Below are 19,037 nucleotides of genomic sequence, written 5' to 3' on the forward strand. Positions count from 1 at the left end.
GGATGGAGCATGCTATTTCATAAGGAAACATGCCCAACGAACCCCCTCCAACCCACCCCATCCCTGGCAGTCACAGTCCCCCTTACTTTGCTGGAATCTTTTTTCAAAGAATTTATCACCTTCTAGCTCTCCATATAATTTACTTATGTTCTTTCTCTTCCTCCTGTTAGAACGGAATCACCACGCTGGCAGGGACTTGTGTTTTATTCACGGATGTGTCCCAAGCCCCTGGCACAACACATGGCACCTCGTCAACGCCTGCGTTCACATGTGCTTACTGAGAATTTACCATGTGACAGGCACTGGGCACTGAGCGCGGAATAAGACGGACACGGTGCCTGCCCCCTGGAGCTTACAGTCTAATTCTTGCTGAGATTCCCTGTAGACACCTAATTTTTAGAATAGTCAAAAGAAAGGGGAAAAGCATCGTGAAGAACTGCGTCAGCCACCCTCACAGCACGTTCAACGCCCTAACTAACCCATCAGACTTGAAGACTGAAAGAGACACGATAACCATCTGCTTCCCGTTTCAGCCTTCTGCTATCCCAAACCATTAGGAGGCTGCTATCAGGACCCCAGTGCATAAAAAAGAGTTTGTCCTAATGACACTAAATGTAATTAATGGTGAACAAAATAAGTCAGAGAAGACAATGTCATCCTAGGCTCTCAACTACTCCTCTCCTAAATAAGACGTGCTCCAAGTGAAAACACGTCCATTGGAAAAATTCCCGACATGGTAATCAAGTCTTGTGCTTTATTCAATAATTAGCTGGACTGAAGCCCTTCAGTGCCCATTTTCCTGCAGTTCCAGCAGCCAATTGATAACCCCAGGCAATTTTTAATTAGCACCCTTCAAAATAGTTTGCTAAATTAGTCAACTATGAAATAACCTCCCCCAGATGATTAAGTGCAAATTGCATTTCAAACCCATCCCGATTTTGCTGTGAACATACCATCACTCCAGGATTGTCAATGACAGTGTTTGTCGGCCTGTGTTTGGATCCATGCACAGCACAGTGGCAGCTGGTCCATCGCCACGCTGCTGTTCCAAGGGACCTGCCAGCCATTCGGTGTTGACATTTCTATCAGCAGGAATAGCTCTGGCTCCATCCTGAGCCCCGTGGAGACGGCATTTAGTGATAAGCCTCCTTATGTGCAGGTGAGTCACCTGTGCTTCTCAGCGTGAGGAAAGCTAGGACCTGCTCTATACGGAGTTGGTAGTGGCCGAGCATGACGGGCAGGACTGCTGTGCTAATCGTGGACACTCCTTTCTTACACCCTCACACCGAAACAGTACTCCTGCAGCATCTATTAGTCAGCAAGTGTGTGCATATGATCTCATTTCATTTCAAAATAAGGTGAGGAATCAGGTAGTCGTAACTCCCACACCTCGATGAGAAAATGGAGCATCAGGGGGCTTAACTAACTCGCCCTGAGTTGGAGACAGAGCCAGAATAGGATCTCCAGTCGCCTGACTGCCAGGCATCTGCCACCACCTAGTGCCACCATCAGCTCCAGCCTCTGTCCCCCAACGTCTCTCCACTTGTCTCCCTCAAACATGCGTCTAACACTGCGGTGAGTGGGTTCTTCCTGAAATGCAAAGCGGCTGGATGACTTCTGTATGCGCTGACCGTTGCCCCCTCCGCTAAGGTCCAGATGCCCCCGCAAGGCCCTGGGCCATCTGCACTCTGCCTTCCTCCCCCGTCTGCTCACCACACTCCAGCCACACTGACATCGTCCGGTTGTCTGGACTCCATTTGCTCTCCCAAGGCCTTCACACAAGCTGTTCCTCGACCTCTGACCCAGAGCCCGCCCTTGACCTTCATGGAGGGCTGCCTTGGCTTCCTCCACGGGAGGGCAGTATGTGTGCGCATGACTGACCGGCCCAGATTCAAGGAGCCCCGACTTCCCCCTGGGGAACAACGAGGTGGGCACCGGTGGTGGGTGAGGGGGCACCGGTGGTGGGCGGGGGGGCACGGGTGGTGGGTGAGGGGGCACCGGTGGTGGGCGGGGGGGCACGGGTGATGGGCGAGGGGGCACGGGTGATGGGCGGGGGGGGCACCGGTGGTGGGCGGGGGGGCACTGGTGTTGGGTGAGGGGGCACCGGTGGTGGGCGGGGGGAGCACCGGTGGTGGGTGGGGGGCACTGGTGTTGGGCGGGGGGGGCACCGGTGGTGGGCGGGGGGGCACCGGTGGTGGGCGGGGGGGGCACCGGTGGTGGGCGGGGGGGCACTGGTGTTGGGCGGGGGGAGAGCACCGGTGGTGGGTGGGGGGCACCGGTGGTGGGCGGGGGGGCACTGGTGTTGGGTGGGGGGGGCACCGGTGGTGGGCGGGGGGGCACTGGTGTTGGGCGGGGGGGGAGCACCGGTGGTGGGCGGGGGGGGAGCACCGGTGGTGGGCGGGGGGAGCACCGGTGGTGGGTGGGGGGCACTGGTGTTGGGCGGGGGGGGACCGGTGGTGGGCGACGGGGGACCGGTGGTGGGCGACGGGGGACCGGTGGTGGGCGACGGGGGACCGGTGGTGGGCAGGGGGCACCGGTGGTGGGCGGGGGGCACCGGTGGTGGGCGGGGGGGCACCGGTGTTGGGCAGGGGGCACCTGTGTTGGGCGAGGGGGGACCGGTGTTGGGCGGGGGGGCACCAGTGGTGGGCGAGGGGGGACCGGTGTTGGGCGAGGGGACACCGGTGTTGGGCGCTCTCATGGACCAAGAAACCAGTGGCCTGGACAAAGGGAATCAAGGAAATCTGGGAAGGGGCATAAATTTGATCCAATATATTATTATATTAATCACTGTGTAATAGCAAGATGTCTTTCTTATATCCTAGATGTTTCTAGAACCCAAAGGCAAATAGATCACTGCATAAATTATATAAATGTCTGACCACTATGCTGTACACCTGAAACTAACATAATCTTGACTGTCAACTGTAATTGAAAGAAGTAATTTAAAATAATCATCCTCCAGAGCTCTGTACAGACTGGCACAGGAGCTGGACAGAACCCTACAGAGCCTGATCAGGTGCTCGAAGTGTGTCTGATGAAAGAGCAATCCTATGTGCAGGTAGACAGGACCCCACATACACACCCTGAACTCTACATATGGACCACGAGCATAGTTATATTCAGGTAAGTCTTTAATTACGCAAAGCAACCAAACTATTTCAGAATACTTTTCCAGGCATCCAAACACAGTTGCCTAATGGCACCTGCGTGGATCGCTCTCATGTGTTCCATGTTGAAATGTACCTGTTGGAGAATTTCCTCCACCAGGTGGCAGCCAAGCCCAACTAAAACACCCTTCTTGCCCAGGTCAAGGAACAGGAAATAGCTTTGAGACCAAACCGCACACGGACAAGCCGCCCTCTGCACTTGGGCTTCACCATGGCAATGGCATTTTCTGGACGCTGTTCCGTACCAGCACTGCCGACGATACGGTGTCTTACGGTCCCTTCCAAACACCGGTAGGACATTTTAGCATCGACAATGCAAGGCTGCAAAGAAGACATGTCACAGAGGCTTCCCCGTCTAGGATGGCCTGTTCTCTCGCCCCTTGGCCTAAGGACCTGACCGTCAGCTCCTGAAGGCTACACGGTGCTCAAGCCCAGCTCTCCTCATAGGAACACAGAAGCCACTGCCGTGCAAGCAGGACTGTGACCGAGCTCTGCCCACCTCATTAATTCCCTCACGTTATGAGCCTGGAGGTCCATTTACTCCCCAAACCAACAAGTCCTTTCAGGGCGGAGACTACATTATTCACCTTTGTTTCCCTTTTTTCTTCTCCAGTGCTCCGTCCCTACTTCTTTCTTCTCTCACCATTTATGCTTACAGCTCATTTATCGGGCTAACTCCACACTCCCCAGCATTTTTCTCTTGTATTTTTGGAGAGGGAGGGACTTTCCAGATGCCCCCGACGCTTTTTGCTTAAATTTGCAAGAATTGTTTTTGTTGAATGCAACCTAGAACCCTGATGTCGGCAAAGACTACCAAACCTTCAACGCTTAACAGAGTGTCTAAAATATAGTCAGCTCCACTTCCCGAGATAGAGTATTACATTTTATACATAGTAGGAGCTGCACAAATGCCCAGATGTTAGCGTATGAGACTGCTAGTATCCATCCAACTGCTCCCTTTTTGCCCTTTGCTGCAGGAGAAGGCTGGGGTGCAAACACTCCTCTTCACTTTCTGAGCCCTCGTCCTCCCTGTTCTCAGGGAAAGGGAAGGCTAAGTCTTGGTTGCAAGTAATTCAGTCGAAGAGTTCAGTCTAACAAGGTTTGAAGGGCCAACTACTGTGGATTGGAGAAGCTGGCAACAAGAGGGAGCTTCATCTGAGCAGGAAGAGCCGTCCCTGGGCTGAGGGGCGCAGCAAGACAGAGGGCAGGGTGCTGCTTCTACAGACATAGGCCCAGCGAGGCAGTTCACCAAAGATTCCTTTCTCCCACGTAGAGAGCTCTCAGGCTGAAGGGGAATGTGTGGACAGGACAACAGATGTGTCAATGGTGACCTATACGGACAGGTGACAGAACACCAGGTGGTCTCCACTGTAATACGGCCCAGAACCTCAGAGAAGCCCTGAGAAGGACAGGTTGAATTTCTTGGCGCCTAAAGAGACAGATGTTCAGCATCAAAATTAAAATGACTCAGAGAACACACAAAGGTGATATTTCTCACATATGTGAGTGTGTGGATGTAGATTCATATGTGCCACAATTATTACACACATTGGAAGCACTGAGGGTATGTTTCTGTATTTATTCAGCTTTTTCACAGAGCTGCCGGTCTCTTGATTTGATCAGGGAGCACAGTGCTCTAATATATAGAAACAAGGGAGCTGTGATGGATCCCACAGGATGCAAAGGACAAGGTTACCCCTTGTTCAAGGTCAGGAATAGCGATCACGTTTGCTTCGCTTTCGGGGTTTCGCACTCTTGTAAGTCTAAGGTCAAATTCATGATGTGGAATGCTCCCGGAATAAATGGTACTTGCTCACCTCTTGCCCCTAATGATTTACCACAACCCCTTCTAACTGAGAGGCCAAAGACTCAAGGAAATTGAGACCTCCCTCTTTCAACTTTTAAATTAAAAACCCACAAAGGAAATTTCAAGGTGAGAAAAGCCATAAAACCATATCTAAAGTGTAAGACAAAAGAAAATTGTATAATCCTCTAAATAACAAAAACCGGTCAGTTGGAGCGAGCTAGCCTCATTATTCTAAGCCTTTGCTTTACTGGACAGAGAGGAGGTGAAGCTATAGCCAGGGCCGTGAATAATGAACGACGCTTCCAAATAAGTTTATGTGAACAGCTCCGTGGTACAACAACGTCTCTGAACACATCTCTACATTTGCAAAGAGGTCTAAAGCAAACGATAAGGGCACGGTCACAACGTGCCCCACAGGGGAGCGAATGTTCGCCGCAGGTCACGCTCAGCAGGCCATTGCAGAACACCTCGTGAGAAGGGCATGAAGGTCACGGACAACTAATCTGACTTGTGGCATGACCGTGCAGGTAGACCGTGCAGGGAAGGCCTGCTGGGCGGCAGATACAGAAGCCCAAAGAGCTACTGTTTACGATTTCCGGGATTCCAATGAGATTCCCAGCCAGCACCCATTCCGACGGGTCAGTGCCCGTGCCTTCCCAGGCACCCACGTCTATACCCTCCAGAGCAGTCACGCAGAACCCAGTTTCTGGAAGGACAGCCAAGTCTCCAGGGAAGCAGTAAGCAGAGGGCAATTGCCCTCTGTCTCCCTGACGTCATCACCACAGAGCCGCCTACGTGAAGTTCTATACCGGCAACGATGAGACAGATGGATAGATAACAAAGCCAGTAATAGAGAAAGATGGCTTGACAATCGTCTTTGCAATAGCGAAGGCATCTTGTTTGGGGAACACAAAGAAAAGATTTGAGCGATATGGCAGAGAAGATGTTGGCCAGAGTTTGTAACAGATGAGAACCCTATTTCTCAAAAAGAACAGCATTACTCGTGTCACCATCACCTGGGCCACCTGCCAAAAACTGGAGATTTCTAGGTCCAACTCCAGAAATGCAAAATCAGAACTGTGGGGGAGAAGGCTGAATCAAGAGATTCTGTATTTTTAACTCCTTCCCCAGGGGATTCTTGAAGAAACAAATAGTATGAGAGGGGGAGAAGGAGAGTGTGCCCAGTTTTCATCCTCTGTAAATTTGCAGTACCATGGAGCATCCAAGAGGAAAGCTCTGCATGCGACTGGAAAGACGGGACACAGAAGGAGAGAAAGGGCAGAACTAAAGTTACAGATCGAGGATGAATCTGAATTCCTTGAAAAAAACACAGGCAGGTAATGACACTTGGAGGGGCATGTTTGTTTGTGTATTCTACCTCCGAAAGCCTTCCTCTACGGGAAGAACCCTTCCTCTGTGGATCTGGGTGGGAGCAGGGCTCTACCCAGAACTCTCACTACAGGAACCCAGGAGGCAGCTCTTCCCTGTCTCTACCCTCCGGTGGCTGGAGTATGAGGCCATATCAAGACCGGGTCACTTAGATGCCTCTGCTCAGGCCTTTGAGCCTTAAAGGAGAAACTCAAAGATGCAGAAAAGAGGTAAGAAATGATTCACGGCAATTGGCCTCCAGGCACCCATAGCGACGCCCAACCTATACTCTCCTTTGGGTGGAAACGTGACTACTGCTAAGCCATTTTCCAAGTATGACTTTCCAGCCTCCCCCCTGAATCTATGAGCTGCTCATATATTTTTCAATAAATTCCTTTTCTGCCTAAGTTTATAAGATTTGGAGGACACTAGAAGACAAAGATAGACCCATGATAAATTCCTCCGGATATTGAAGAGAAAGAAATATAAAGTTATTAGAGGGAGAAAGCACGCTCAGACAGCAAAGGGCCAAGAGTGGCTTGAGATAGGATTCAGGACAGCACAATATTGTGGAAATTAAGAAAGAGTTCACTGAAGAACGAGAAGAAACTGATGGGTGAGGGTTGGCCATTTCCTCTTCTGTCCTCCCAGACTGCTTTGATCAGATTTCCATTTTAAGAATCATCACACTTTATTAAAATTATGTCCCCCCCCCCCCAGTACACTGTCGGTGCCACCAGAGTAAGAACCATCACTTATTCCCCATTTCATCCATATGGCATTTCCACAGCAGGTGCTCTGGAAATGTGTGAGGCAGGCAAGGAGGGAAAAAGGAAAACTTCAGCCTTAAAAAAAGGTAAAACATGCACATGGTAGTTAGTTCTCTTGGGCCCCCTGAGATGCAAACTAAGCCAGACCCTTATGGCCTTTCTTCTGCCTCAGGGTGTTGCCAAAGCAGCACCTGAGTTCCCGCCACAACCTCCCGCCAGCGGGCAAATTCCCTGCCTGCTCCTTTCAAAGGCACTCTGTCCTTGGCTCAGTCCTCCAGCCGGACCCTGTAAGGTCCTTTGTGCTTTTAAGAAAGGCAGGAAGAGTCTTTGCTTCCAAGCAGCTTTCTGTGGCTTTCTGCCCTGCAAAAACTCCTGAGTCAAGGGAATGTGTAGGGCTTAATCACCTGCCTAAAAGAGGAAAAATATAACGAATAAAATACGAAAGAAAAAGTTATCTTGCAAGAGCTCTTTCCTGCATAGCTCCATGAGGTAATGAGAACCACTGAGAACCAAGGCTCTTCCTCTGTGTCACACTGCGTCACAGCACCATAGAACGTGCTTAATGCACATTACGATCAAATGCGTTCAAGTGGCAGAGATCCATGGAGACAGACAGACAGACACAGGGGTTCACGATGCAAAGAGGTGGGTAGAAGTTCCTAGAGAGACTGGAAGAATTGGATTAATTACGCAGTGGGAGAGATTATACTTAGAAACGTGAGACCTCTCAACAACAGGGAAAGGCCAGAAGGTGGAAGAAAAGTCCCCTCTTTCTGTGAGAAGAGGCTGTAAAGAATGCACAGAACTCCCATTCTGGACCTTACACAGTATGAGTGCTTACAGCAGTTAATCTGCTTTAGTTCTACCATCATGTACTAGTTATTCTACCATCATGTACCAATTACTCTTCCGTCGTGTACCAGTTACTCTACCGTGTGTACCAGTTACTCTACCGTGTGTACCAGTTACTCTACCGTGTGTACCAGTTACTCTACCGTGTGTACCAGTTACTCTACCATCATGTACTAGTTATGTGGGCACCAGATAAGTTATCTCTTAGATTCCGAACCAAGAGGAGCCAGGTCCTAACTTGACAGCATGACTATTACACAGCACTCAGTAATGAAGCAGTCGGGCCAGAGGCATTGGCCAAGTAGAACTCTTAAATTGTGTCTAGAAATTGGGAAGAAGGAAGCAATAGATATTTGGTGACTGGAAGAGAAGGCTGAGGCAGATACAACAATGTTCCCTCAAATATTCCATTTTCTCACACATTTTCCAATGCCTTTGTAATTAATTGGGGCCGTATGACTCCTTCAGGCTAACAAACCATGAGCCAAAGGGACGAGGTCAAACCCAAGCAATGGCAGCTGAAAAGTCCTCACTTCTGCTGGAAGATCTGAAGAACAGCATGTACTCTATAGATGAGGGGTCAATAAGATGGTCAGCCTAGGTAGGTCCCTGAGTATATGAAGCAGAATGCCCCCCACCCAGTGCTGGATACAGAGTATGAGTGACAAGCCTTGTGGTTTCAAGGCACTGAGATCTGAGGATTTTTTTTCAGCATAACTGATCCTGTCCTAATTTGTCCTATGCACTGTGCAATCTCTTTTCCCCCCTTGCTGAGGGTCACACTGTACACATCTTCCATGGATGACCCTTTATGCACAAACGATCAACGTTAAAGTCTCAAACCTTCCTGAAGAAGTTGCAAAACAACACTGCAGACATCCTAAGTCACTACCTACCATGCACTTCTGTCATTCTAGAAAAATTCTTCTAATTACATTAGGAAAAGATTCCGACAACATGTGTGAGAAAATGGTGGGGACAGTGGACAGTTCCCCTCAGGTTTTAGGGCCAGTGATCCCAGAGTCGCATACATTGTCAAAGGCATATCATTTCTTTTGCTACAACAAGATACCCAATTCTCTACCTTGGGCTAAGGAACTTGGGTATTTGTTAGTTTATAATTCCACGAATTTATCGCTCCTCGAGTCCCCGCACCTTGACTCTTCTCTCCTGGGACAAGAACGGCAGACCACCCAGCCTTGTTCAGTGAGTGCCAAATGTTCCAAGGCATTTTGAGCTGCGTCCAAGGTCATTTTCTGTACAAACAACATTAGGATTGATTTATAGGCCATATACGACCCTGCATATGGTGTGGGGGATGAATGGAGACACAGATACACACACACACACACACACACACACACACACACACACAGGTTCTGGGCATCTAAGATACTGGTTATCTGACATTCCCAAATCTAAAGCTGTATTGCAATTTTGCAATTGCATTTGACTACTTACTACACACAGCCCAGTTTCCAGCATTCATTTTCCAAAGTCATACGGTAAAGAGGAAGGCTGTACTGAAGTTAGAATATAATCTAACTTATTAATGAAGAATATAAATAAGGGTCATTTTTGGACATGCAAACAACATGTTAATTAGTATTTAATTAGTACTTTAATTGGGATTTGCAAATTAAGTATTGAGGGGAGAAGGGAGGGAGAAATGACAGGAGCTAGATATGAAAAAAGGGAAGCAAGCAAGAGAGAGTCATGCAAGGAGTCCAGGACGATACAGGGATAGTTGAGGCATTCACATATATGGGGACACATGCAGTGGGCGTCTGCAGGGGAGGGAAGCTATCAGTTATTCACTGGTCGTCATGTAAGGAGCAGGCAGGCCGCTGCGGGATTTGGTCACCACACAGCATCTCAAGTAAGCTTCCCATTAACTGATAAGCGACTGATATTACATACCGGATTTATATATAAAAAAAAAAAACTGAGACTTAGATGAACTAACCAAGCTAAGAGGTAGCAAAATTGCAATGCAAAACCAAGCCTTCCCTACTCTAAAGCCCAAGTTCTTTTCTTCAGTGTTGTATAAGATTTACCTTTGACAGCTATGGATAGATCATCCAAACAGAAAATAAATAACGAAATAGCAGCCCTAAATGACACATTAGATGAAATGGACATAACTGACATATATAGAACACTTCATCCTAAAACATCAGACTATACATTCTTTTCTCGTGTACATGGAACATTCTCAAGGATAGACCATATATTGGGACATAAAATCAGCCTCAGCAAATTTAAGAAGATGGAAATCATACCAAGTATATTCTCTGATCACAAGGCTTTGAAATGGGATATCAACTGCAAAAAGAAAACAGGAAAAAACACAAATACATGGAGATTAAACAACATACTTTTAAAGAACGACTGGGTCAAAGAAGAAATTAGAGGAGATGTCAAAAGATACATAGAAACAAATGACAATGAAAATACATCCTACCAAAATTTTTGGGACACAGCAAAAGCAGTTTTAAGAGGGAAATTTATATCATTACAGGCCTATCTCAAGAAACGAGAAAAATCCCAAATAAATAACCTCATGTTACACCTTAAAGAACTAGAAAAAGAAGAACAAATGAAACCCAAGGTCAGCAGAAGAAAGGAAATAACAAAAATCAGAGCAGAACTAAATGAAATAGAGAACAAAAAGACAACAGAAAAAATTAATGTGACAAACAGCTGTTTCTTTGACAAGATTAACAAAATTGACAAACCCTTGGCTAGACTCACTAAGATAAAAAGAGAGAAGACACTAATTAACAAAATCAGAAATGAAAAAGGGGAAGTTATCACGGACACCACAGAAATACAAAGGATCATCCAAGAATACTATGAAGAACTATATGCCTCCAAATTCAATAACCTAGAAGAAATGGACAAGTTCTTAGAGACATATAGCCTTCCAAGGCTGAACCATGAAGAACTGGAAAATCTAAACAAACCGATCACCTGTAACAAAATTGAATCAGTCATCCAAAACCTTCCCAAAAGCAAAAGTCCAGGACCAAATGGCTTCACTAGTGAATTCTAACAAACCTTCAAAGAGGATCTAATACCAATCCTGCTCAAACTCTTCCAAAAAATTGAAGAAGAGACAGTACTCCCTAACTCATTTTATGAGGCCAACATTACCCTGATACCAAAACCTGGTAAGGACAGCACAAAAACAGAAAACTACAGACCAATATCTCTGATGAATACAGACAGATGCAAAAATCCTAAACAAAATTCTAGCAAATCGAATACAACAATGCATTAAAAAGATTATTCATCACGACCAAGTGGGGGTCATCCCCAGGGCACAAGGATGGTTCAACATCCGCAAATCGATCAATGTGATACATCACATAAACAAAATAAAGGACAAAAATCATATGATTCTATCAATTGATGCAGAAAAAGCATTTGACAAGATACAACATCCATTTATGATTAAAACACTTAATAAAAAAGGTATAGAAGGAAAATACCTTAACATAATAAAGGCCATATATGACAAGGCCTCTGCTAATCTCATAATTAATGGTGAAAAACTGAAGCCCTTTGCTCTATGTTCAGGAACACGACAGGGCTGTCCCCTATCACCTCTGCTTTTCAACATAGTGTTGGAAGTCCTGGCCAGAGCAATCAGGCAAGAGATAGAAATAAAAGGCCTCCAAATTGGGAATGAAGAAGTTAAATTGTCACTCTTTGCAGATGACATGATGCTATATATAGAAAACCCTAAAGACTCCACCAAAAAGCTATTAGAAACAATCAACGAATACAGTAAAGTTGCCGGCTACAAAATCAACGTACAAAAGTCCATTGCATTCCTATATACTAACAATGAAATCTCAGAAAAAGAAATACAAAAAACAATTCCTTTTGCAATTGCAGCAAAAAGAATAAAATACCTAGGAATAAACTTAACCAAGGATGTGAAAGACCTATATGCTGAAAACTATAAGACATTTTTAAAAGAAATTGAAGAAGACACAAAGAAATGGAAAGACACTCCGTGCTCATGGATTGGAAGAATCGACATAGTTAAAATGGCCATATTACCCAAAGCAATATACAGACTTAATGCAATCCCCATCAAAATCCCAATGGCATTTTTTAAAGAAATAGAACAAAAAATCATCAGATTTGTTTGGAACCATAAAAGACCCCGAATAGCCAAAGCAATCTTAAGAAAAAAGAACAATAATGGAGGTATCACACTCCCTGACTTTGGCCTGTACTACAGGGCAACAATAATCAAAACAGCATGGTATTGGCAGAAAAACAGACACACAGACCAATGGAATAGAATTGAGAACTCAGAAGTAAAACCACATAAATATGGACAGATAATTTTTTACAAAGAAGCTAAAAAAATACAATGGAGGAAAGACAGCCTCTTCAATAAATGGTGCTGGGAGAATTGGATAACCACGTGCAAAAGAATGAAACTGGACTGCTATCTGTCACCATGTACCAAAATTAATTCAAAATGGATCAAAGACTTAAGCATAAGACCTGACACAATAAACTGCATAGAAGAAAACATAGGTACTAAACTTATGGACCTTGGGTTCAAAGAGCATTTTATTAATCTGACTCCAAAGGCAATGGAAAAGCTAAAATAAACAAATGGGATTATATGAAACTTAAAAGTTTCTGCACAGCAAAAGAAACCATCGACAAAATAAAGAGAAAACCAACTGAATGGGAGAAGTTTTGGCAAACAGTGCCTCCGATAAGGGGCTAATATCCAAAATATACAAGGAACTCATGAAACTCAACAACAGAAAAACAAACAACCCAATTGAAAAATGGGCAGAGGACCTGGAGAGACATTTCTTAAAAGAGGACATACAAATGGCAAATACACATATGAAAAAATGCTCAACATCACTAATCATCAGAGAAATGCAAATAAAAACCACAATGAGATATCACCTCACCCCAGTCAGAATGGCTATCATCAACAAGACAAATAGTAACAAGTGTTGGAGAGGCTGTGGAGAAAAAGGAACCCTCATACACTGTTGGTGGGAATGCAGACTGGTGCAGCCGTTATGGAAGGCAGTGTGGAGGTTCCTCAAAGAATTACGAATAGAATTTCCATATGACCCAGCAATCCTCTCCTGGGTATCTACCCAAAAAATATGAAAACATTTATCCATAAAGACACGTGTGCTCCAATGTTCATTGCAGCTTTGTTTACGGTGGCCAAGACGTGGAAACAACCAAAATGTCCTTCGATGGATGAATGGATAAAGAAGTTGTGGTATATATACACAATGGAATACTATTGGGCGGTAAGAAAAGATGATATAGGAACATTTGTGACAACATGGATGGATCTAGAGTGTGTAATACTGAGCGAAATAAGTCAGACAGAAAAAGCAGAGAACCATGTGATTTCACTGATATGTGGTATATAAACCAAAAGCAACAAAAGAACAAGACAAACAAATGAGAAACAGAAACTCATAGACACAGACAATAGTTTAGTGGTTACCAGAGGGTAAGGGAGGCGGAGGGTGGGAGATGAGGGTAAGGGGGATCAAATATATGGTGATGGAAGGAGAACTGACTCTGGGTGGTGAACACACAATGGGATTTATAGATGATGTAATACAGAATTGTACACCTGAAATCTATGTAATTTTACTAACAATTGTCACCCCAATAAATTTAAAAAATAATAAAAGATTTACCTGTTGAGAGTCCTAGATGTGTAACATCACTAGTTTTCCCCTACCAATACAGAGCCTGTGCTCTACCCTTCTCCAAACTAAAGCAGGTACCCCCTCCCCCAATTCTACATGGGTAAATTACATCATCACACCAACAAAAGGAGAATTTCCCAGTCACAGCTACACATGCCTAAGAGAGATCAACACTGAATGCTGAATTTCACCAAAACTGTTTCCAACCAGGAGAAGTTGTTAAACGACAATAAGCTTTCAGCAAGTCACCTAAATAAACCAGGCTGATAGAGGACTTACAACTTTGAGTAATCCGATGCATGTTAGACCCTTTCAGGACCCAACTATAGACTCTTTTCTGACCAATGGACTTGTTTTAGCCAATATAGACTTATGAATCCATCCTCTTCCTTTCAGAGAGGAAGTTTTCTCTCGTTCTTTCACATGACCACCTTGAAGCCCCCATTCTATCAGACAAAGACCCTTGATCCCCACTCACCCGTCCCTGCCCCTCAGTTAACGATTTAGTGAATTTCTTCAGTGGTGTGTGTCCTCTTGCCTGGCAGGCAAGTAAATAAACTTGGGTTTTGTTTTGTTTTTTTCTTTAAAGCTCTGGTGTATTTTGGGTTTTGTCCGTGACACACCTGACTACCCTTCCCACCTTGATTATGGAGGTGGGCTTCCAAAATGCCCGTTCCTAAACTGAGTTTTCAACAACAGTCAAGAATCTTGAATCTCCAATATACATGATCCTGATTGCACGTGTCCGAGCCAAACCAGGGGATATGATACATAAGCCTCTAGGATACTGGCCTTCAATCAAGCCAGAAGTATCCTAATCCCAGCTCTCTCTCAGATTTGAAGGTGATGCTTTGAAAATGACTATTATATTAACTCCAGGGAACTCCCAATGACATCTCATGGAAATCAGTCACAGAACCTCACCACCTGTGTGCAAGAGAGAGCAACTATTGGCTCTGAATTGTTTTAAGGTCAGGATAATACCCTAGAAGGGAACCAGTACCTGCTCAGCACCCCTGATGAGTGGAGCGTGGAACACCTATGAGATAAGGCAGCTCTTCTCGGCCAACTTTTATTTCGTTTTTCTTATTTATCATTCCCAAGTTCCTCTACTAGGCAAGCCGTTGCCATCTTCAGAAAGCAAGATTATACGCTGTGACAGGATGTCCATTCCTTACGCCAACACTTGCCGAGAGTCTGTTACAAGTCACACGCTGGGTTAGGCTGAGAGAGGAAGATGTGAATAAGATGGAGGGGTATTACCGTCCAGGAAATTAGGAGACCTCAGTCAGGTGTAGAAAAATTAAGAATCTCCATGAAAGTGTCCTTAGCGGGTAATAGAGGCAGGTCCTGAGGGCACACAAGGGCAGCAACGAACACTGAGGTCTGGCAAATTCTAACGGAGGCATTGGTTGTTGGGCTGCGTCTTACAGAACAAGCGGAATTTGCCCAGAGCGGGGATACACTGGAAGGTCTTCCTAGGCAGACACAAGAGCATGTACCATACACTGAGGCAAAGGTTTGGATATGGTCAAGATTGAGCAAATGGTTCTAAATTCCTAAAAGTGGGTGGAGTGGGGGATGGCGGCTGTCATGAAGTTAGCTTGTAGAGGATTGGCTGGGCTAAACTAAGGACTTTGAACTTTATCCTGTAGGCAGTGGAAAGCTAACAGAAATGTATAAAGGAGTTTGTGGCTGTTCCCACGTCCAGCCATACGGAGTAACAGACACCACCTCGTTGACCCTACCATCTTAAACAACTAAAAATACTATACAAAATATATGAAGCAATGATTTTCAGACACTGGACACCAGCCAATGCAGGATAGTAATTCCGGAGAAAAGAGAAACAAAGGAACTGAACACTACAATTACCCCAGCATGTTGTCTGGAGGAAATGCCCAGGTTACAAGGCAGGGGGTGGTCTTGCTGAGTTGAGCATATAGAGTTGAGAATTCAGGGAAACTAAGTTGGCTGGAATTCATGGGAAGGAGAGCACTACGTGGAGAGACAGAGAGGGGAATTCTGCAAAAGAGACAGAGAGAGAACTCCAGAGATCTCCTGGGGGTTTCCCTCAAGTCTTCAGCTGAGTACTGACCACTGCATACGTGTGAGGAAACTATGTTAGCTAGGCAGAGAACGAATGAAAAGGCAAAACAAACACTGGAGTTCACCCAGAGCCAAGACTAGTTTGTATTCCTATAAGCCAGAGAGGAAGAACCTTGTAATACACGGTGCATTGAGCAGAGTACACAGAAGAGTGTTGCCTCGGTAGTAAGGAAATTAGCCTCAGGCTGAGGGCTCCTCAGGTCCTATGTAACCAAACCTAAAAGTCAGTCTCGAAGGGATTCAAGTGTTTCCAAGTAAAAGAACACAGCAAGGCTTGAGAATATATGTATGTATTTGTGTATGTATATACCTTGTTGTATATATAGCAGATATACAGATGGTGCCAAAAATATATATACACATTTTAAGAAAGAAAAATAATATTTGAATAATGGATGAAAAGCTCCCCATTTGATGGAAATTATAAATGCACCAATGCAAAAAGTTATAAGAACCCTAAGTTATATGAATTCTCAACTCTATACTCTCAACGCAGCAAGACACCCCGCATAAAGAAAACTATACTAAGGTACATGATAATAGGGTACTTACAACCAGTGATCAAGAGAAAATCTTAAAATCAACTAAAGACTAAAAAGTCACTTGTATAGAGGAATAAAAATAAGAAAAATAGCTAGTGTCTCTTCAGAAACAAGGCAAGACAGAAGACAGTGGACCAACATCTTTAAAGTACTAAGAAAACAAACAAACAAGCAAACAAACAAAACTACCAGTCTAGAATTCTATAACCAGCTTTTAAAAACAAAGGCAAAATAAAGACCACTAACATATACATATTGAAAAATTTATCACTAAAATTTTATAAGAAATGTGAAAGGAGGGAGTGATATCATCAAAATGGCGGTGTGAGGTGAGCCTCTGGAAATTTCCCTTGGAATTTACAACAAATCTCACAACTATAACTCTACAAAGGACTCCCTGCAGAGCAGACAGGCAAGACGAAGAGGCTCACTACTGAATTCACCTCAAGGTGGGCAAATTGCGCGAGCAGGGGAGGATGGAAGGGGAAGTGCGGAGATGGGGCCATGGGTGCAGGACGCAGACCTAGCTCAGTGCTCCAAGTTCGCTGCATTCTGGCCTGAACTGGAACATGGGAATGGAGAAAGTAAACATGCTGAAGAAAATGGAATACTCTAAATATCAAACTTTCTTTTACATAAACTTAATGGTAACTGCTCAAAAAAGATCCAGAACTGAAATATATACTGTAATAAAAGAACAGAGGGAAACATCATAGAATACCACCACACAGAAATAATAGACAACAACAAAAAGGCAAAGAAACAATGGAGACACAGTCTTACCAGAAAACTAAAGATAGAATGATAGAAAAATCCTCACATATCAATAATCACCCTAAATGTAAATGGACTAAACTTACCAATAAAAAGGCACAGAGTAGCAGATTAGATCAAAAAACTAAACCCAACCATATGCTGTCTCCAAGAGACACATCTCAGCTACAAGGACAAGCATAGACTCAAAGTGAAAGGTTGGAAATTGACACTCCAAGCAAACGGTATCCAGAGAAAATCAGGTGTAGCCATAATGATATCAGATGAATCAGACTTCAGGGTGAAAAAGATAACAAGAGACAAAGATGGACATTTCATAACGGTAAAGGGGACTATACAACAAGAAGACATAACAATCATCAATATTTATGCCCCCAATCAGGGAGCACCGAAATATACCAAGCAACTACTAACAGAACTAAAGGGAGAAATTGACCAAAACACAATTATACTAGGGGACCTAAATACATCATTGACAGCTATAGATAGATCATCCAAACAGAAAATAAATGAAATAGTAGCCCTAAATGACACATTAGATGAAATGGACATAACTGACATTTATAAAGCAATTCATCCTAAAACATCAGACTACACATATTTTTCTAGTGTACATGGAACATTCTCAAGGATAGACCATATATTGGGACATAAAACTAGCCTCAGCAAATTTAAGAAGATTGAAATCATACCAAGCATATTCTCTGATCACAAGGCTTTGACATTGGATATCAACTACAAAAAGAAAGCAGGAAAACCACAAATACTTGGAGATTAAACAACATACTCTTAAAGAACAACCGGGTCAAAGAAGAAATTAGAGGAGAGATCCAAGATACATAGAAACAAATGACAATGAAAATACATCCTACCAAAATTTTTGGGATGCAGTGAAAGCAGTTTTAAGAAGGAAATTTATATCATTACAGGCCTATCTCAAGAAACAAGAAAAATCCCAAATAAATAACCTCATGTTACACCTTAAAGAACTAGAAAAAGAAGAATAAATGAAACCCAAGGTCAGCAGAAGGAAATAATAAAAATCAGAGCAGAACTAAATGAAATAGAAAACAAAAAGACAATAGAAAAAATTAATGTGACAAAGAGCTGGTTCTTTGAAAAGATTAACAAAATTGACAAACCCCTGGCTAGACTCACTAAGATAAAAAGAGAGAAGACACTAATTAACAAAATCAGAAATGAAAAAGGGGAAGTTATCATGGACACCACAGAAATACAAAGGATCATCCAAGAACATTATGAAGGACTATATGCCACCGAATTCAATAACCTAGAAGAAATGGACAAGTTCTTAGAAACATATAGCCTTCCAAGGCTGAACCATGAAGAACTGGAAAATCTAAACAGACCGATCACCAGTAACAAAATTGAATCAGTCATCCAAAACCTTCCCAAAAGCAAAAGTCCGGGACCAGATGGCTTCACTTGTGAATTCTAACAAACCTTCAAAAGGATTTAATACCAATCCTGCTCAAACTCTTCCAAAAAATTGAAGAAGAGACAGTACTCCCTAACTCATTTTATGAGGCCAACATTACCCTGATACCAAAACCTGGTAAGGACAACACAAAAAAGAAAACTACAGACCAATATCTCTGATGAATACAGATGCAAAAATCCTAAACAAAATTCTAGCAAATCGAATGCAACAATGCATTAAAAATATTATTCATCATGACCAAGTGGGGTTTCTCCCAGGGGCACAAGGATAGTTCAACATATGCAAATCCATCAATGTGATACATCACATAAACAAAATAAAGGACAAAAATCATATGATTCTATCAATTGATGCAGAAAAAGCATTTGACAAGATACAACATCCATTTATGATTAAAACACTTCATAAAATAGGTATAGAAGGAAAATACCTTAACATAATAAAGGCCATATATGACAAA

At 43.8% G+C, this 19,037-nt stretch overlaps 1 protein-coding gene across 5 annotated transcripts in view; it reads left to right on the forward strand.

The window, feature by feature from the left end:
• The window catches only part of TPK1 (thiamin pyrophosphokinase 1), a 258,145-nt gene extending 256,235 nt beyond the window's left edge, over positions 1-1,910 (forward strand). For 2 of the 5 annotated variants that reach the window (XM_074315230.2, XM_088799854.1), the window contains exon 9: positions 171-1,910. In XM_074315230.2, coding sequence (XP_074171331.2) covers positions 171-313 — 143 coding nt within the window. In that variant the 3' untranslated portion in view covers positions 314-1,910. The remainder of the gene's footprint in view (positions 1-170) is intronic. The other 3 variants (XM_074315231.2, XM_074315232.2, XM_074315234.2) reach the window with 2 other exon arrangements.
• The last annotated feature ends 17,127 nt before the right edge of the window (positions 1,911-19,037 follow it).

Source organism: Rhinolophus sinicus, chromosome 8 (genome assembly GCF_057876585.1).
Source record: "Rhinolophus sinicus isolate RSI-liver-muscle chromosome 8, RSI-T2T, whole genome shotgun sequence".
Lineage (NCBI taxonomy): Eukaryota > Metazoa > Chordata > Mammalia > Chiroptera > Rhinolophidae > Rhinolophus > Rhinolophus sinicus.